The sequence below is a fragment of the Rhipicephalus microplus genome, chromosome 1 (assembly GCF_043290135.1).
Source record: "Rhipicephalus microplus isolate Deutch F79 chromosome 1, USDA_Rmic, whole genome shotgun sequence".
Taxonomy (NCBI): Eukaryota; Metazoa; Arthropoda; class Arachnida; order Ixodida; family Ixodidae; genus Rhipicephalus; species Rhipicephalus microplus.
The window spans coordinates 114,378,054-114,399,697 of NC_134700.1; the positions used below are offsets into that span (position 1 = coordinate 114,378,054).

Below are 21,644 nucleotides of genomic sequence, written 5' to 3' on the forward strand. Positions count from 1 at the left end.
CAAGATGAATATTTTTGCCATGTTAAAGGACAGGATGCAAACTTAGAAAAAAAAAAAAAAAAAAAGGACCGCAAACATGTTAGAAGTACTTGTGCACTTTTATAGAAAACAAATATGTTGTGTCTACAGTTGAATCTCGATAAATGAACGAACTGCCTTTAATAATCTTGGTTGCATTGTACTTGAGTTCTGAATTGATACATACATCAATCTCTGCTGATTGAACTTTGGTTAAATGGATCCCATTTTTTAAGTAGTTGCTAGATTGTTTCAGGGCGTGTTCCTCTCATAATATGCATTCTGGATGTAGGATGCATAGCTCGCATAGTAATTGACTTTTGTTAATAAATGGGGCTGCACTTGCAGAGCTGATTTTTTTAGTTTGTCCCTTGCAGGTTGTGACCGGCATTTGATGGGCCTTGCACTCACCGCCTTGGAAGAAAGCATGCCTTTGCCTGACCTCTTCCTAGACCCTGCATTTGTCAAGAGGTCAGCTTCTCTGCTTTTCTCTTACTTTATACGTACGTTCATGAATACAGGCATGAGTATTTTAAATGGAGAAGATGCATTTTTCAACTTAGAAGCAAACATGCCACATCATTGTCTTTCTCGTTTTTGCCTGTTTTTCGTTGGTTATTGCTCTGCTCTGTTGAAATATATGTTCTCAGGAAAGGTCGGAACTCTAAGCTACAGTAATACTGTATTTACACGATTGTAAATCGACCCATTTTGTCTTAATGTGAAATCCGAAGTTGGGGGGTCCACCTAGAATTGAGAACTACAGGTTTTCCCACTCACTTTAATATGAATGCCAGCTTAAATAATCTCCACACCATTGAAATAATCTGAGTGCCAAGCTATTTATCCCATGTGCCAAACATTCAATCCAAGCACCAACATATTTAATTCATGCGCCAACTCAAATAGGCTGCATGCCAGTGAATTTAACCCAAGTGCCACCATGTTTTAATCCAATTGCCAATGACTTTAATTCAGGTGCCAGTCAGTTTAATTCATGCTCAAAGAGCAGAATATGGGGCGTAAAAATGGCAGTGCGATTGAAATTTAGTTCCTACAATATAAAAGACAATAGTCGGAAGGTAGAATAAATCATTATCATTGGTATTCGCTGCTAGTATTCGTGACAAAAAAAGTTACTGCCATGGTTCGCTTGAGCCGTGTTCGGAATAATTATGCTTTGCTATGTACAAGGTTGCAGATGAGTGTTTGGCCCGGGTGTAGTAATTTTAATGGCAATGAAAAAAAAAGCAGGAACATGATAACAAATATTTTGTGTTTGTTACCAAAGCCCATAATTGGATTTGTATAGCATTACATGACCGGGCCAGGTCATGTAATGCGAAAGACAGGATATGAATATTGAAGTGTCGGAATGTATACTAAGATATGGAAAACGTGGCCATGGGCAGTGATGAGTTAAAAGCAGGTATATGCTCAATAAATTAGGGGGCCCTCACAGGGCAGAGCGAATTAGAGATAATTCCAAGAGCTTTTCGTCCTGCAGTGCACATAAGCCTTGAACTAATGATCCTGATTTGGGAAACGGAAGTGATATTTTTCATTTATATTAGTTGTTATCTTTTTATTCAAATAAAAGTATGTATATTCGATGAACGCGTGTTTTAAGCAAACACACTTCAACAACACTGGCGTCATGTGTAGTTTACATGAAAAAAAAAGTAACTTTTTTGATGCTTTTATAAAAAACTTAATTGCACATGAACCCAAATAAATTCAAGTTCAGTTTTAAATGGTTATTTCTCATTGCAAGAACAAATGAATATTATCTGTCGCTCACCGTTGTTCTAACGGGCTGGGCAGATGACTGCTTATGCCTCAGTGAATAAGTTGACAAATGCTGTCTGCTCAGCAGACAAAATGAATCTATGCATATGCGATGGCGTGCATGGTTAGCTGGAATACTGCAGTAGCAATGAAGCATAGACTAACATGGACTCAAGAGCAAGTACATTTAGTACCCGTAAATGCAATTAATACACACTGTTTCTTTTTAATTTTGAAGCTATGACACCAAAACGTCAGGGGGAAATAGCACTGTGCACTTCATTTCATAAGTGCTAGCATGTGTAGGCGAGAGAAAAGTTCTTCCTTTGATTTCATGTTAACATTATTCTGACATTTATACTATATAAAGTGGCAAACTATGTGTTTCTGTTGCATGGATTGAACTGACTGTCACCTGAATTAAAGTCATTGGCAATTGGATTAAACACGGTGGCACTTGGATTACTCACTGGCATGCGGCCTCATTGAGTTGGCGGTTGGATTAAATATGTTGGCACTTGGAAGAAATGTCTGGCACATGAAATAAACAGCTCGGTGCTCATATTATTTAAGCTGGCATTTGGATTAAAGTGAGCGGGAAAACCTGTAGTTTCGGTTGTAAACTTTCTAAAAATAATCCCCGCTTATTCTCACAAAGCTAGCTTTTCTGCGTCGCCTTCAAGCACTGCCATGAAGCCACTTCGGCACACGATTGGCTTGACAGTGTGTCAACAAAATAAATGTTTTTAAAGAATTGTGCTCGTGCTCCTAAAGCTCAGATTGGCGGCACCAGCATGTACACCAGTGTTCTCGGGTCGCCACTCAAGGCCACCTCTCCGGTGATTCCAACAATGCTCACTAGATGGCACGGCGCCACCCAAGGCGTCAGTTTTCGTTGGCCCGTGCGCTTGCCTTCCTGTGTCTACGTTATGGAGTAGACACAAGGAGCTTTTCTCCCTTGTAGCGCCATGTGCTTTTCTCCCTTTGTGCTTTTCTCCCTTTGTAGCACCATGTGGCGCTACAAAGGGAGAAAAGCACAAAGTACCAGGCACTGCAAAGTACCAGTCCTCAGCCTCACTATTTAAAGTAAAAAAAAAAAGATAAACCCAACTCTTGGTCTACTAAGTATTACGGCTTGGTGGCGTTAGCCACCGCCAGATCTAAAGGGTACAGCCGTATCTATCCATCCATCCATCCAGCGGCAGAGTGGAGGTGCTGCCCTCGAGCAGAGCCGCGGGTTTGGGGCTCCATTCGTCATTGCTATAGCAACGGCACAGATACGCGCTTGGCCCCAGTCATGGGTCTGCTCGCCTATTCATTTTTTCGTCTGCTCCTCGCATCCCTTACGTCTGCTACCCATCTTTTTCGGGTAAAAATCGTGACTATTGCAGATTGCGGATCGATGTCACGAGAGGAAATAACCGAATATATCGTATTTTTTCTTTTATTCCAAACAGGCCAAATGCCTGACATCTTTAACGGGGACCACACAGAATTATACACAGCCACTACAACCGACATAAACATAATACAATGAAATCTCGGTGTAACGAACTTTAAAGGACCGTGGCAGTTCATTCTTTATTTTGAAAAGTCGTTATAGTGAGGGCCCATAAAGTAACCAAATATACTTATTTTCCACCAACCAAAACGACATACCTTTAAAACAGTGAGTTCTTGAACTCGTTTTTCACGAGAAAAAACGATTGTGCAAGTGATTTTATTAAATGCACGTTTACTTAGAGAAATCTGTTATTTTTTATTTATTTATTTTTTACGCATGCAGCACAAACTTTGCAGCGCGAAGACCTCCAGCTCATCCACAATCGTGTGGTGCGATTCGGTGGTGCGATCCAGTTTCTCACTTAGCAAAAACTGCTTCTGCTTTTAGGTCGCAAGCAGAGATGAACTCGTTGTAGTAGCACCGCAGCACGAATGCCGACTTGCTTTGCGGATGCGATGAGTAATCAAGGAAAAGAGATGAACACGGCTGACAAGGCCTCCTGGAGCACATGTAGAAGTGACAAAGATAAGAAAAACCCGAAGAAATGTCTGTCATCGCCTCTTCCGAAGAAAAGTAAGAGCTAAAAAGAAAATTTCTCGCGTTTTATTTTCGGCTCCCTCACAGTCTCGGGTTTTTCACGCCCATGCTTCCTGCTTCGCAACGCCCACTGTTCCGCCGACCTTGCCCTCCCGTGTTGCCCTTGCCTCTCGCCTTGGCGCTTGTAAACCTGCAGCATCGGCGTTTTACCAAAAAGAAAGTTGTCCTTTCGTTTTTTTTCCCCTCCGCACACACCGTCACTCGTGTTTTGAGAAGCAAGGCGTCTATTCACTGTATCGTCTCTGCTTGCGTACCGCTCTGGTGGTCACTACGGATTTCACATGAGTTCACTGTACTGAGGCATTGTTAATATAATGCGGAACTAAATTAGTGCTCGTTATTCTAAAAAGTTCGGTATTCTGAAGTACAAAGGAGGGAAACAATTTTACATTGAAACTATTAGCAGTTGGCCTGGGATTTTTTAAAAGTTTGTTAATCTGAAAAGTTCTTTAATGTGGGGTTCGTTCTACCGAGATTTTACATACACAAACCCAATACAGGAGGTAACATTGCAAAAAGTGAACTTCAATCTGGGCACAGAGGGTCTCTGTTGTCGCTTATAGCAGTAGCCCTGCTTGCGCCGCTTTCTGCCGCACATTGTTTTTCCGAAGGTGCACTCAAGCTATTGTCTTTGCTTAGATCCTTGCCAGGAAACCAACTGAAGGAGTCCTCTCGTAGGCAACGCTGAGAATTTTCATTATCTGGGCGAAGAAAAGCGCCGACTTTGTATGCGGTTGTAGACAAAATGATGTCCTCTGAATCTTCGGCACTGTTGTCTGCTGGTATTCCTTATATTCAGCGTCATTAAGTTGAGCCACCCTTTCCTCAAAGATGGAAATAATCACGCCTTTTAGAAGTCGAGGCACTTTTTTTGCATCTAGCAGAAGCTTTTTTTTGTGTTCGCTGAAACACCTATCAAATATGAGGTGCTTCTCAAAGTGTCGAGCACATATTTTGTCCTTCGATTTCAGGGGTCACTTTCTCACGGGTACTTTTTGATGCCACTGATCCTGTAGCAGCGGATAAGATTGGGCCACGAAGAGCAGAATCTTCTCCCACTTTTTGCCACAACCACACTTGCAGCCGGGATCAAAACACTTTGTTGCCCTCTGTTCAGTTGCACCGTGTCTTCACACACAAATACGAAGATATCTTGTCCCTTTTAGCATGAATAGGCACATTCATGCTAAACAAAGGGTGTGAGACGAAAATGTCCGGCCAACACACGGCCGCTCTAGCGTCCAGGCGTGGAATATACGTACGTCTTGCTCTGCCGTTCTTTTTCTGCAGAATTTTTCGTATGCTTTGTGTCAAGATCTTTAACATTGTTTGGCATACATGGAAAAAAAGTGGTATGATGTTTTTATATCGTATTTCATTATGAGTATGCATATATTCGTTTTATTGGGCTGGCATACTGAGGCAGTCCAGCAAACGGTTTTCTAGCAGACGATACGCACCGCGCTCGCTGCTCCCTGTTGCCGCCGCCGCTGATTTCTGCAATTTCGTGCATGCGCTCATTAACACAGCTGTACAGGTGGCGCTATGCGTTGCGATAGGTGCCGAGAGAAGAAAAAGCATGTGTGAAAGCAGGAAAAGGAGCGGAGGAGGCGAGCAAAGGAATGAGTTAGACCACTGCGGGTGCATTGCACTAAGTGTCCCGTGCAAAAGCGTGGGCCAGCGGAGGAGTCTGCGCTCCTCTTTTATCTTCGTGGTCTACATCCACTTCGTTCTCGTCACTTCGTAGGCACGGCTGCATGTGACAAGTCCCTACGATGAGTATTACGCACGGGTACCAATATCCTCCCAAGCCCCCTCCCAAACCTCCCAAACTTATATCCTCCCAAACGCTTGATCGCTCCATGTCTGTCATTTGTGAGAGTTAGGCATTTGACTCACAGCAGCATCCAGTATGGCATGCAGGGGAAGGTGGTTAACATGCCAATCGACGTGTCCAACACTGTGCAGTGCCGGCTGCAGAACGCGCCTGGCGACGCTGCCTTCGACGTACACGTCATGCGCCAGCTCGTGAACAAGCCTTCCTACAAAAATGGCCTCATCAAGAAGCGTCCCATTCACATCCGAGCAAGCTTCTCTAACATTACTCCCTTTATGGATATGGCAGTGATTCTTTTTTATTTTTGCATGCCATTTTAGGGGAGTCGATCTAATTTCAAGTAGGCTTGCAGTTGTGTAAATACGGTATACTTTCTTCGAAAATGTTTTCTTCAGTACATATGCAGAATAAAACAATGCCTCACTCACAAAGACCGAGCGGAGCATCTGTGTCTTGGATGTATTACTTGTGAAATAGGCAGATTTATTGAGGACTAATACATATTGATTATGACCACACAACACAGCTGGTAACGTTCTTCTCCTGTTCTACAGCTATGCTGCTTTATTAGTGCATGACTATGTTGTCACGTGGTTGCGGTTGTGAAAAATGCAACCTTCAAGCCAGGAAAGACTGAACTCTTTAGTGGTCGAATCGGTATTCTGTAAAACGAAGCGCACCCATTGTCGTGGAACGATTGTGGCAGGTACGGTTGTCTGTTTTGAGTACATGCATCATGTGGGATTTTATCAGATGTAGCAGGCTTTGCACAGCAGAACAAATGAGTAGCTTTTTTTTTCTTTTACCACTGTGTTATTGTTTGGAGGCATTAGGTGGTATACTGATCGTGCGCACTTATGTATTGCGGCAATCAATTCATAATGCAGGGAACTCTGATTGCGTGGTCATTCGATTATTACAGTATTCACACAATTTTAGGTCGATTCGAATGTACGTCGACCCCCCCCAAAATCACGTGTCCCCAAAAGGAAAAAAAAAAGTGAGCCCAGTTCACACAAAGGAAGTTTATTCACAAGACTACTCATTGTTGCTGGAGTCGTTCTCACTGGTGCTGCTGCCGTCATAGCTGCTGTGGTCAAGCAGCACGTGGTCATCAAGTGTGAGTCCACGCTTTGCAAACGACCGTAACACGACATCTCGCGGTAGAGCGGCCCATGCGGAGAGCACCCATTCGCATGCAGTAGCTAGGGAGGCCTTCCTCACGCGCCCACTTGGCGTAAGGTCACAGTTTTTCAACGATATCCAATGGTTATATTTGCAGCGCAGGAGGTCCTTAAAAGGCTTGTTGACCCCCAACTTCGACAGGCTGAGGCTGCCCCGTCAAACCACCAGGGATTACGAGCATGTAAATTCAGCGAAACACAGCAGCACAAGTGACATAAACATACAGGGACATGGCTGCTTAAAAATGCTGTCACAAAGAGAAGCTCTTCTGTCGGCTACTAATATCCCCCATTCGGCGAGCTACGATCATATCGCGTTGTGACATTGTTCAGTAAATTTCCGGACACAATGACGGGAGCGTTATCGCTCCAAGTACAGTGGCCAACTTCTTTCAATGTCGGCAACACCTTTATTGACTTGAAAATATATGCGATATGGTAAATTAACTTGCTTTGCTTTTACCGTAACCATGGTAACGTAAGTGCAAAGTTGTAACCGTGGTGTTGCAGCCCTGGTTTCTCGCTTCTTTTGCCGTTACTAGCGGTACATGGTTCCATTTCGATCCTAAGTCGACCCTTCTACATTGAATCGTCAAATTGGAAAAAATGGGCCGACCTACAATCGTGTAAATACGGTACTTGGAAAATTGTTGTAAGGCCATATAGATGCATGTCATACAAGCAGAGCTTCAACTTATAAGTATTGCAGGTCTCAAGTTAGAGTGAAAAGCATTAGAAAAGCATGCATGATTAGTCATACGTCACAGTATGGTCTCCCAACTTGAATAAAAATGAATTAAAATGAAAAATGGGGCATAAAAATTGATACGGTATATATATGCTGTATATCATTGTTTTATATTTGAATGACATCTATGCAGTGCCCATGATTGGCGCATATATTTTTATGTCATGCTGAGTGTGCCAGTACAAAGAATGCTTAATTGATTCTGGCGAGTTTTATATAAGCGTTCATACAGTTGATGTCATTGTATTTGTTCTGGTGAAATCTAAATCACTTTTTGATTCATTGATTAATATGATGACCAGCACATTATTTTATGAGCTCATATAACTCTTTGCACTATGGCTGTAGTTACCACTTTTCCTTGAAAATAACCCTTTTTATTTGATATGTCAGTGCACCCATTCTGTTTTGCTTGCGCACTGTTTAGTTCTTGCTACAGTCCTATGATGCCATATCTTGTTGCAGTGGTGGAAACGGCAACTTCATACTGTCGACCAGCTGCAATGGCTACACGCCACTGATTGGCTGTGTAGCACCAATGTGTAAAGATGGCTATGGTGTTTTCTACAGCATCGAAGAGAACAGGTGAGAAGCAACTTCATTTACTTTTTATAGGTTTATAGAATAATTAGGATTAGAGCACCATGTATCTGCATTTACTCAATCACAAAACCTTCAGTAAACCTTTAGTGCATCAAGTTTGTACCGGGTAAAGTGTACGAAAATTTTCTCATGCAGACATCAGTTTTCAAGTAGCACTTTCTTTTTTTTTTACTACGAAAAGCTGTCTAAACAGAATAAATTGATAGCTTTTGTGTACAGCACAAATTTTCTATAATTATTAAAGCTGTGCAAACATAAAAATTTTGGTTGCAAAGTGGATACGAATATTTCAAGTGAGAGTATGAATTGAATCGTACATTTCTGGAGTATTTTGCAAATACTTCGAAGTGAAATTGAAAAAAACAAAGGAAGAGGATTCGTAAGCATATTCTTATGAGATACTAGTAACATAAAAATGTTTTTTTTTGTAAGTTTATGAAGCGCTGGCGGGGTGGTGTTTCATAGTTATCTTATCAAGGCGGAGATTGAATCATATTTATGTGCAACCAAACTGTGGCCAAAAATACTTTACGCGTGAAAGGCGAGGAGGCTCTTTCCTCAGCCTCTCCTCCTTTCTCGACTTCTTTTGAAGCCCAACTGATGTGGCGGACAAGACAAGAGTTCCAAGTTGGCCTCGTAGACGTCAGCGTATAAGAACATCTGAAATTTTGAAGGCTAAAAAAATCTAGGACGACAGTTTTTTCTGACTTTTTGCCCAAAATCAGGTTTGAAACAGCATCTCTTGAACACCCACCTCTGCCACATCTACCTCATCTTGTTGGAACAAGCATTTTTATAGAGCCAATACAATTGCAATACGTGCAAGTGCTAATAGGTGCGAGGGCCTCTTTTAATGTGATAGCATTAAAGAGCTGATTTCGCATAAAACCCGCTGTGGGCGTCAGCCTCATTGCTTGTGAGCGAAAAGTCATGTGTGCGTCTGTGATCAAAAAATTAAGTTACCGAGATCGCTGCAGGAGGCCACTACTTGTCCACGCATGCGTGCATGATCACACTAAAAAAGTTGCCCATTCAAAGAAAAAAAGAAGTGCTCAAGGTCACGAGGCATGGTAGTTCCTTTGCGCCTGCCACCCATTCCTACCTAGCTTCCAGCGCTTTCTTCAGGAAGAGAGAAGAGATAATGCAATTAGAGCATGCGACAAATCTTTGTAACTCCACTCACACTGGATGAATTCTTGAAATTTTCATGGCGTTGAATTCGTCAAGCAATAAGCCCTTCTACTGAATTCATTTCATGGTTACTTGAAAAAGTGTTTCAGGGCCCCTTTAATGCATTTTGCTCGACAGGTGTCACGATGAAAACGAGCTCATTCGGCGATAATAGTGCGCGCTAATACAATATACGGTGGGCATGTGCGTATGTGTGTATATAACAAAACATATTAATAAGTATGCACTTAGCGGTTTAAAAGCACACTAGGGGCCGGATTTCACTATCGCGTTCAACTCTTAAAGGCGAAGCTTGACGGTCCCTCAATTTTTTCACTCTGCTGCCAACTCTCATTGTAGTAGTAGCAGGAGTAGTTGTTGTTGTTGTTAGTAGTTAGTAGTAGTAGTTAGTAGTAGCAGCAGCAGCAGCAGCAGCAGGTAGTAGTAGTATTAGGTTTCAGGCAAATCACGTGAATTGAGGGGGCATTGAATAAAGTAACAAAATAAAATTGTCATGATGGCTGAAATGTTTTTACCAATCCTCCTCATCATCATTACAGCTTTGCTGCACCATGGTTATCGCAACTTAAGACTGGCTGAATTAATTTTCTTCTCTTTTCTTACATCGCAGGATCATCTTTGCCATGTCTGCCTTCAAGGACAGTGACGAGACCGATGCACGAGCTTTGTACGAGAACATTGTGCATGCCCTGTTTGATCTGCAAGGTCTGCTGCTCTCGGCCAAGCTGTGACGCGGGACGGCCGAGTCTCCGCGTAATCGTTTTATTCGCCGGGGAGGAGACGTCGCCTGCACGGCCCGATGTAGATCAATCAAAGACCAAGGGCTGTGTCAGGGCGTTCTCTTTAACACTGTGATTGTACCTCGTATTTTATTTTTGTGAATGTTTTGATTTAGCCATATTTTATTAGGTAGCTGTTTGTACTATTACTTTATTTTTTACCATGATGATATATATTTTCAGACCCTATTTTTTACGAACAACAAACAATGCACGACAATTGTACGCAGATATACTGTTTATATACGCAAGGTATTCACAAGTAAGGATGTGTACAGTAAATGTCCAGCACAAGCTTCTTATTTGACTTTTTTATTTCAACTGTCTTTTCATGGCAAATAGGCTGAACGAACTCTACCTGTTCATTTTAATAAGTTCACTGCAAGCGGGAACCTTAACTACGTCGTATTTTCACAGCCCTGCTAGTTAAGCGTTATTTATGCTTTCCACGGTATGATGCAAAAGTTCCATGTACGTGGAAGTCATGTTATAAATAGACTCACAATAAGTAAACCACTCATATTTCATGCTCTTCGTTGATTTAAGTTAATTTAAAAATGTTTCAAATGCCTATGGTGTTGTAAGTCTATACAGAAGCTGCTTGCATCGAACTCCCGTCATTCAAATATAAATGTTTATTCAGACTTTATTTTTCTGTACCAAAAACATTTGCTGTCGTTGTTTTTTCTAGTTGAAAATTTATGCTTGTCTATTTTTCAACTGTCCAAATAAGTCACTTGCCTGCTTTTGCTTGTCAAAGCTGTCCAAACAACAAGCAGATAACGTAAAGAACTTTGAAGCATTGACAATGCACATGATGCTCTGTCCTCTCTGCCTTTTTTTATATGTTGCGCAAAGTCATGCTTTGCTTGTGTTCTGTGATCCAAGCTTCTGATAATTTTGTATAAACATCTGGGGTACTCTCGCGTCTGAATTGTCACTTGGTTGTTTTGAGTGGGGATTTGAGAAGATATCGTATTTTTCGGATGTCAATGAGATACTTCCTGTTGGAGTAATGTTATTTTTTTTTCTCTACTTAACATATGAGTTGTAAATAATTTTATTGATACAACATTTCAACTTTGCTCGAGTGTCAGTACAGATCTGTTGTATTTCTGTTGAAGAAAACTTAGGTTCATTGTGGAAGTTCAACCAAATTTGTAGTTAGCTCAAGAGTCTTAATTTGGGCACTCTATATGGATCAGTTAGTGTTTACAAACAAATGCATTTAATGTTGCCAAGACAATGGTCTACCAATGCAAGATACTATAATGGCTTCAATAAAACAGGAAATGTAAAGACATTACTTCTCGTTGTGAAACCTCCTGTTGCTGTTGTACGTCAGGAGTGTATTGTGGACTGTTGAAAATGAAAAGCCTATTGCATAAATTGGGAAAGTTAAATAAAATAAAACAACTGCACCACTTGTGTCAGAACAACCTTTTGACCTACTTGGTTCTCCCTATGAGCCATATTTATTATTACCAATATTATTACCAATAGGAAGCATGCAGCAGCAAACTCAAAGGAAAACAAGCATGTACACCAAAGTCGCTGTCTACATGAAGTGCGAAGTGCGCTTGTGCTTGAACCTATGATTGGCATCAGAAAAGATTCGTGTTTTAATTACTTTTTTAACAATTTTGTGTACCAGTTGTATTGTCCTTGCTAAATTATTGCTGCCGTTCACAAAGCCAAGCACGAAAATTAGCAGTTCACCATGAGGTTTTTGTTTCATCGCTTAGAAGAGAATTGTATTGCGTATCATTGCAGGGCTTTCCGAACACTGTTCTTCACCACCTAAAATATTGTCTTCCTGAAGTAGTGAGAAAATGTTGCACACGCAAAGCGACAATACTTTTTTTTTTTTCTTACTGTTCGGCTTTCATATTGCATATCGTCTATGATAGATACTACACCGCACTGTCTTGTGCAAGTTGTAATCGCACGACAAGGATCCCCCCATGTACTTTTCTTGTAGTGTTAATTGAAGGCCCGGTTTTACTGGGCAAGTGTCGAGCACCAGGTAAATGTATGATGACAGTTATACCGCTGCCCCGCTGTGGTGGTCTAGTGGCTAAGGTACTCAGCTGCTGACCCACAGGTCGCGGGATCGAATACCGGCTGCGGCGGCTGCAGTTCCGATGGCGGCGAAAATGTTGTAGGCCCATGTGCTCAGATTTGGGTGCATGTTAAAGAACCTCAGGTAGTAGAAATTTTCGGAGCCCTCCACTACGGCGTCTCTCATAGTCATATGGTGGTTTTGGGACGGTAAACCCCACATATCAATCAATCAGTTATCCCGCTGCTAAGTGAGAGAATTCTGGTCTGTGCTTATATCGTTACATCAACTGCAGTGATAGCAGTGTTCAGTGAGCTACCACGCTAATTGTTAGATTACACACATCATATTAGAATACAGTAATAAAAGGAAGCAAGAACACTGCAAGTGGCTTCTCTGGAATGTTAGTTCAAGAGTGGTGCTTAGGTAGTTTAAGTACGAGGTAATATTTAAGCATCTGGTAAGTATCAGTTGACTGACCCCCCCCCCCCCCCCCCCAACAACTGCGCAATGTAATGGTTCAATAAAGGCTTATACTGCTGCCTTACTGATCCAAAGAAGCAAGCTTTAAACATGCAAAAACACTTATCTGCACGGTCGATTCAGAGCCCTCGCAAAACACGTCCATCCGCCGTGCCAGTAAGCGCTCTGATATGGATGAATGGATGCTATGAGCGTCCCCCTTTTTATAACGGAGCAGTGACATCAGTGACATGTGTGCCACCATGCTTGCAAGAAAAAATGAAAAGAAAACTTTCTTTTTATGTTGGCCTCATGTCTTATCAACTTCGAATAAAGCGATCTTATTATAACAAAAAAAACATTTGTTCTATCTCTGCCTTCTCAGACAGAGTGACCTCATTTTGCCGCTATTTCTGTCCACCTCTACTTTATGCTACCAATACTCTAACCGTCTTTTACTTGCTTGTGAGTGGACGTGTCCAGCTTTCCATGTTTGTCCCTAAAACCCAAAGTCTCATGTAGGCTTGTACCCACACGAATACCTAGGTGGATATCGCCGCATTCAATCGTTTCCTTAACTCCCCCATAGCATGTGCAATGTTCTTTACTGAATCTTGCTTAATTACTGCGCATTCTAAGGCAACCTGACCTCGCTTCGAACAGTAGAGCGCTGCTTTGTGAATTATCATAAAGCCTCTCTTGCCTTATTTCATTCTTGCCCTTCGGGTAGTTGCTGAGAGCTCGCTTCTTTTTTATTCCTGTGATCCAATAAATCTTCTCCGCCTCTCTGACTTTTCGCTCAATTCTCCTTGTTGCCATGTCGCCCACACTGTCAGCGGTATGTTTACTGGTGAGCCTCCTAGTTTTTTTTTTTCCACTTGGTGTTCATGCTCTTCCTATACAAATACCTGAGCACTTTCCCTGCCCGTCGACTCTCCTTCCTTTTCCTAAGGCTCCCTTCAAATCTCGTTTTACTCTGAGCTTCCCTTAATTCAAAGCCTGTTCATCCCACATCCCCTCTTTACAGCCTCATTTGTCTTCTTCCCGTGAATGCCCAACTTGAGGCGTCCCACAGTCCTATTATTTACATATTTTCTAATTGCACCTCTTACTTCATGCACACCACTGAGTTCCCAAATGTAAGCCTTGGAACCATTGTCTTTCCTTGAAGCACTTCATACCTATTGTATCCCCATAACTTTCCGTGCTTCATTATTTCAGCATTCCTCTTTTCCTTTGCTGCCGATGTTTTTTCCTATACCTCTATATATCTATCTCCCTTATTTATTCATACTGCAAGGTACTTGTACTCGCTTATCCATGGTGTTTCTTGGCCCTGTATTGAAACCACCTGATCTTCTTGATCATTGAATACCATCAATCCACATTTTCTTGTACTAAATGTCGTCTTGACTGTCTGCAAATAGGGCAACATTATCGGCATAAAATAGACCTGGAAGAATCAGCTCAACCATCATGCCAGCCAGTTTGTGTGACATATTAAACCCAATGTTGCTACTTTCTACCGCTTTTTCTATCCTCATCATGCACAGCATGAATAACAGCTGGGACAAAGGACATCCCTGTCTCGGCCCCTTGTTAATTTCAATGCGGTCATTGCTACTTATTCCTTCTGATTCTCTGCAAACTGTATTTTCTCGGTATATCTTTCTCAAAAGCTGTATACAGTCGACTCCTATGCCCACTTCCTTTAATATGTACCACAAAATTTCCTGATTAACATTGCCATACGCTCCAGTGATATCCAGATAAGCTCATCTAAGGCCTTTGCTATTTTAAATATTTCTATACACTAAGTAAGAATAAACAAGTTATCATCTAACTGCCTGTCAATTCGCAGTCCATTCTGAAGTTCTTCCAAATTTTTTGCTCTGCCCACGTTTTTATTTTTAATTTTGTTACCTGCATCATCAACCTGTATAGCACAGATGTAATGTTTAGCGGTTTATACGAGCGATTGTTAACCTTTTCTCTCCTTCTTTTATAGGTTAAGTTCTACTTTTTCGCCAAGTGTCTGGTATTTCCTTCCCCTGTAAGCACTTTTATACGTATTTCAGCAGTGCTTCTTTAGTGCTTTGTCCTTGTTCGTTAATAAGGCAGACGGGAACCCCGTCTAAGCCCAAAGTTGTGCGCTCAGGAATTTTTACTTTGGCTTTCTTTCAATTGAAATTCTCAAATACTACCTCTTCCTCGGTTCCACTCTTTTTCTTACTTTTACTCCCCAGGGAAGTCTTCTGGGTCACCTTTTTAACAAATCTGCTGTTACCTTTCGGATATAACCTAGTGCTTTATACCCTTCCAAATGATTTCCTCCTTCATCTACCATATGTTGTTGAATTCTGACAGACTTCCTATCTAGCGCTTTTAGGTGGCTCCCAAATATTCCAGGTGTGGCCTTTTTTTCACGAATCTCTGTCATCTGGCGTTCAATTTCACCTTTATTTTTGCCTCGACCAATTTTTGAACAGTGGTTTTTTTTTCTCTGAATATATTTCCCATATTTCGTTGACTTCGCCCTGTGGCCGCTTCTCCCTTTTTGCCTGCCTGTGCTCCCGTCTTGCCTCACGTTGCTTCTCGATTACTTCCTCAATTTCTCTGTTCCACCATCTTTTAGGCTTTCCCTTCCAGCAAATCATTTTTTTTCTTTCCATCTCTCTCGTCATTACATTCAACAGCTCACTATACTCCCAGTGGCTTGCCCATTGTTTTCCTACTTTGTCCTCGTCTTTTGCGGCTATATTTGTTATTAGCGTGTCATTTATATGTGAGCTTCTAAACTTCGACTGTATTTTCCGTTTTATATCCCATTTGTAATGTTATGCATTTATGATCACTACACAAGCTGTCAATGCCTTCCTCGTCTATTTTCATCTCTCTAAGTTTGCCATGGATTCCCTCTGTCATCAGACAATAATCAATGCTCGATTGCCTGCGTCCGACTGCCCACGTAATCTGCCCCTCACACTTAGACCCCGCATTAACTATCTCAAGACTATGTTGCTCGCAGGGATCTAGCAATAATCTGCCATTGGTGTCTGAATATCCGTCAAGGTCCTCTACATGAGCATTTATGTCTCCTAGATGGATTATTTCGGCCCCGTGCCCAAATTCTGTGATATCGGTGCGTGTAAGATTCACGATCTCCAAATTCTTTTTCTTGCAGTTATTCCACATCTACAAGTAAGCAACACCTAGCCATCTTTTCTTTCCCCCTACTGTTCCCGAAACCCAAAGGTGCCCTGAACACGTTTGCTTCACTCTATCCCATTTGGCTTTGTTATGAATTAGTATTCCAACACCCCCATCTTTCCTTTCTTGTATGATCTTGTTGCATCCTTACCAAGTATAATTCAGAATCTGTGGTGGCTCTTCCAAGTCTTCAAGGTGTGTTTCTGCAACCACATACAGACGTACATGTTCCTTGTTTAACTGCTCCTCAATATCTAACCATTGTGCTCGGCCACCCTGCATGTTAAGGTTATCATCATCATCATTAGCCTGACTATGTCCACTGCAGGACGTATATGTTCCTTGTTTAACTGCTCCTCAATCTCTAACCATTGTGCCTTTTTTCGGCCCCCTGCATGTTAAGATCATCATCATCATCAGCCTGACTATGTCCACTGCAGGACAAAGGCCTCTCCCATGTACCACCAGTTAACCCGGTCCTGTGCTTGCTGCTGCCAATTTATACCCGTAAACTTCTTAATGTCATCTGCCCACCTAACCTTCTGTCTCCTCCTAACCCGCTTGCCTTCTCTGGGAATCCAGTTACAGTGGCGTAACTAGATAGGACGGCGCCCAGGGCAAATATATTTCCGCGCCCCTCATTATGCCCGTGATAATGTTTGTTATTATTATTATTATTATTAATAATAATAATAATATTATTATTATTATTATTATTATTAATAATAATAATATTATTATTAATAATAATTATTACTACAGCTCCTATTAATAATAATATTATTATTATTAATAATAATAATATTATTATTAATAATAATTATTACTACAGCCCCCCCCCCCCCATTAAAAGCGCTAATGTAGGCTTCCGCGATTGCCTACTGGCGCGCGGCGGGCCATTTCGGAGGCCAAGGGCCACCAGTTCTGATTTCGATGAGCTACGCCCGCGTTTTTGTATAGTATTTTTCTTTTTTTATTCAAACTTCCGGAAGTCCCTTACCCGTCATTGTTCTCTTCCAGTCCACACTGCAAAAATCTTGACGGCACGGGCGCTTCCCAGGCCCAAGTTTCTCGTACCTAAGCTTTCGCGCTATTTGTGCATCCCAAGGAATGCAGGGTGAGTACAAAACAAAGCAACCAGCTAGACACCGCGCCCTCGGGTCTGGTATGGGGGTTAAACTGGTCGGAGTGTTCTGCCGTTTCGCTCCGTTCGCTGTTCCATTGATGGAGGTCATCCTTGTGCGGCCGCATTCTTTCAGGGAAGTTCTTGGTTTCTCCAACGTACGAAGCGGGGCAGTCGGCACATGCTGTCGGGTACACTACGCTCTGCGCTTTTTTCGCAGGTGCGTGTTCTTTGGGCCAAAGGATGAACCTGCCCATGGCGGTGGATGGCATGTGGGAAACGTTGACCCCCGCCCTTCTATTGCTTTGCTGGCGCCCGCGATGCAGGGAATCAACAAACGTCGCCGTCGTGTCACGCTTTCTCCGTCTTTCCTCCAGAGAACTCTGCGAATAAACGCCTTTGTTTAGCCTTTGGTGCCGAGGTCACGGATTATATTCGCCCTTCCTTCCGCCGCTGCGTGGACGATTAGTCGTTGGACGATCGGCTATTTCGTTGGAGTTTTCTGTTCTTACTCAAAAAAGGTGCATTCGAACTTTTTTATTTTATTTTGTTTACGTACGTGGTTGGTTTCAGGGAAGCTTTCAGTAAGTGGTTTGGGAGGCTGGTGGGGTTCGCTGAAACTCATCTAACCCAGTGCTGCGGAGCACAAAACAAAGCTTAGCCGAGGGTCATGGGAAGGCACGGAGGTAGCGCAGCAAAATGAAAATAGAGGATCCTTTTCCCGATGCAAAAGCCATTGCGGCAACCCTTTCCTTCACCACCATCCCCACTTCCAGTCGTACATTACAACCTCGCCCCTCCCCCCTTCCAGGCGGTTTTACGGAAAAAAACATTGACAACCTTTCCAGGGGGCGCCAACCCGAGGACTCGGCTTGGCGCCCCCTCCCTAGTGGCGCCCGGGGCACTTGTACCCCCTTGCCCCCCCCTAGTTACGCCACTGTCCAGTTAGTTACCCTTAATGACCAGCGGTTATCCTGTCTACGCGCTACATGATCGGCCCATGTCCATTTCCTCTTCTTGATTTCAACCATGATATCCATGACCCCTGTTTGTTCCCTAATCAACTTTGCTCTCTTCTTGTCTCTTAAGGTTACACCTACCATTTTTCTTTCCATTGCTCGCTGCGTCGTCCTCAATTTAAGCTGAACCCTCTTTGTAAGTCTCCAGGTTTCTGCTCCGTAGCTAAGTACCGGCAAGATACAGCTGTTGTATGCCTTCCTTTTGAGGGATAGTGGCAATCTACCTGTCATAATTTGAGAGTGCTTGCCGAATGTGCTCCACCCCATTCTTATTCTTCTAGTTACTTCAATCTCGTGGTTCGGCTCTGCGGTTATTACCTGCCCTAAGTAGACATAGTCTTTTACAACTTCAAGTGCACTATTACCTATCTCGAAGCGCTGCTCCTTTACGAGGTTGTTGTACATTACTTTCGTTTTCTGCAGATTAATTTTAAGACCCACCTTTCTGCTCTCCTTTTCTAACTCCGTAATCATGAGTTGCGATTCGTCCCCTGAGTTACTCAGCAATGTAATGTCATCGGCGAAGCGCAGGTTACTACGGTATTCTCCATTAACTCTTATCCCTAACTGTTCCCATTCTAGGCTTCTGAAAACTTCCTGTAAGCACGCGGTAAATAGCATTGTGGAGATTGTGTCCCCCTGCCTTACACCCTTCTTGATTGGTATTCTGTTGCTTTCTTTATGAAGTACTATGGTAGCAGTTGATCCCCTGTAGATTTCATCCAGAATGTTTATATATACTTCATCTACGCCCTGATTCCGCAGTGTCTGCATGACGGCTGATATTTCTCCTGAATCAAACGCCTTCTCGTAATCTATGAAGGCTATGTATAGTGGTTGGTTATATTCTGAGCGTTTCTCTATTACCTGATTGATAGTATGAATCTGGTCGATTGTTGAGTAGCCTGTTCGAAATCCTGCTTGTTCCTTTGATTGATAGAATTCTTTACTGTGTTAGCAATTACCTTTGTAAATAGCTTGTATACTAAAGAGAGCAAGCTGATCGGCCTGTAATTCTTCAAGTTCTTGTCATCTCCTTTCTTATGTATTAAGATGATGTTAGCATTCTTCCAAGACTCTGGTACTCTTCCCGGCAGGAGACACCTCGTAAACAGGATGGCTAGTTTTTCTAACACAATCTGTCCTCAATCTTTCGGCGGATCTGATGTTACCTGATCCTAACCAGCAGCTTTGCCTCTTTGCATGCTTTCCAGAGCTTTTCTGACTTCTTCTATCATTACAGATGGGGTGTCATATGGGTTACTGCTAGTTATTATAGTATTAAGGTCGTGGTTTTCCCGGGTACTGTACAGATCTCTGTAAAACTCCTCCGCTATTTTAACAATCCTATTCATATTGGTAGTTATTTTGCCTTCTTTGTCTCTTAGTGCATACATCCGATTTTTTCCTATGCAAAGTTTCCTCTTCATTGCCTTGACGCTTCCTCCATTTTTCAGAGCGTGTTCAATTCTCTCCATGTTATACCTTCTTACATCGCATACCTTACGCCTATTAATCAAGTTCGAAAGCTCTGCCAGTTCTATTTTGTCTGTTGTACTTGACACTTTCATGAGTTGACGCTTCATAATGAGATTCTTCGTTTCCTGGGAAATCTTGCCAGTGTCCTGTCTAACTACCTTGTCTTCAACTTCATCTGCACACTCCGTAATAATACTCGTCAGATTGTCATTCATTGTATCTACGCTGAGGTTGGTTTCCTCACTAAGAGCCGAGTACCTTTTTTGAAGCGAAACTCTGAATTCCTGTACTTTCCCTCTCAGTGCTAGCTCATTGATTGGCTTCTTGCGTATCAGTTTCTGTCGTTACTTCTTCAAGTCTAGGCGAATTCGATTCCGTACCATTCTATGGTCACTGCATCGTACCATGCCAACCACTTCCACATCCTGCACGGCGAGCATGTTAAGGTAACTAATTGCAACACGCGCTTTCTTTCTTCTTTTATCTTTTCTCTGGTTTATTTAGGCCCCCTACCCAAACTCTGATATCGGTGCGTTTGCAATTCACGATCTCCAAATTGTTTTCGTTGCAGTTATTCCCCGTCCACAAGTAAGCTGCACCTAGTCACGTTTACTTTCCACCTTCTGTGCCCAAAACTCGAGGTGCTCTGAACATGTTTGCTTTACTCTATCTCTTTGGCTTTGCTATCAGTTAACATTTCACCACCCCCACCTTTCCTTTCGGGTATGAACCTGTTGCATCCTTCCCAAGTTAAATTCAGAATCTGTGGTGGCACTTCCAAGTATCTATACGGTGTGTTTCTGTAAGCGTCCGGGCGCCGATATTGGGGAGAAAGCCTTCTCGCAGACCAGCTCACGCACAATGGCGTCTGCTAAGACAAACTCCCAGGCGAAACGTAGCAGCTCCTCCGCCGGCCGGAAAATCTCGTCTGGCCAGTGCTCCAACCGCTGGGCACAAAGAGAATGGTTGGTGACGAAAACGATGGCCTGGCCTGGAACCTACAGCTGCGAACTCGCAGCCAACTCCCAAACCACCCTCAATGACTGGCAACAGCAAAACGAATCGCACAACACAATGCCATGCTGCAGTCAAGTACCTTGGACTCGCTTAAAGCCCTCCACGCTTCTCAAGAAACGCAAACAAATGAAAAACCTGCACGCTAAAATTTTATACATTTTCACGCCGCCAAAGTTACAACAATCATGGATGTGGAGATGCTTACTGAAGACGGATCAACTTACCGTGCGAGAAAAGCACAAAAGGCAAATACGATTTCGCCCCAGATAACCATAAACAATCTCATTGAAAACTACTTTGCTTCTGTCATCCGCACTACTAAGTTGTAACTAACATCTGCTAGCTGCATGAAGCATAGCCAACTTCACGGTTTTCACACGAATGCTGCCTGAACCTACATAAGGTGTACGTGCGCATTCTTCATACTCTCAAAACGTAGCCGCTAATACCTACTTGTGGGACACCCTGGCGCCAACGCAAACTCTCTCACAAAATTGAACTTCGTCTTTTAACACCTTAAAACCTATTTCTAACCTCATCGTTCAGTAATGCGTAACGCTAAGCTCATGAAATCACATGACCCCTATAAGCTCTCACTAAGATAACAAGAGGGGATAAACCTTGCGTACTAACACGCTCATTTGCTGAATGTAGCCTCATGTCAGCCTATGTTTTTAAGGAACGCATAGGACTCGCCTATATATGCGCCCTAGCACGACATCATACTCTCATTCATAGAACACTAGCTACTAACACACACCTACGTATAGGCCATTTTCCTGTAACTCAACTAAGATCAACTACACACGCGTCTGAACCCGAATGCTCAAAAAGTAGAACACGCAAAGAAAATAACGCTAGATGCCGCACACGTCGTGAGCACCCAACAAAACTTGCGCAAGTTTTGTGCTCGAAACCTTGTATCAGATGATTCTCAAACATGAGCATTTCGAAAATAGCTTTTCGATTTATTCTGAAACCTTCCCTGAAATGCTCATTTATTCTTCTCTTAATACAGTGTAC

General features: G+C 42.5%; 1 protein-coding gene across 1 annotated transcript in view; it reads left to right on the forward strand.

The window, feature by feature from the left end:
- CROT (Carnitine O-octanoyltransferase) overlaps window positions 1-10,560 on the forward strand; it is a 90,126-nt gene extending 79,566 nt beyond the window's left edge. Inside the window, exons 14-16 of the mRNA XM_037429424.2 lie at window positions 396-489; window positions 8,142-8,261; window positions 10,081-10,560. Coding sequence (XP_037285321.2) covers window positions 396-489; window positions 8,142-8,261; window positions 10,081-10,201 — 335 coding nt within the window. The 3' untranslated portion in view covers window positions 10,202-10,560. The remainder of the gene's footprint in view (window positions 1-395; window positions 490-8,141; window positions 8,262-10,080) is intronic.
- Window positions 10,561-21,644: the final 11,084 nt, after the last annotated feature.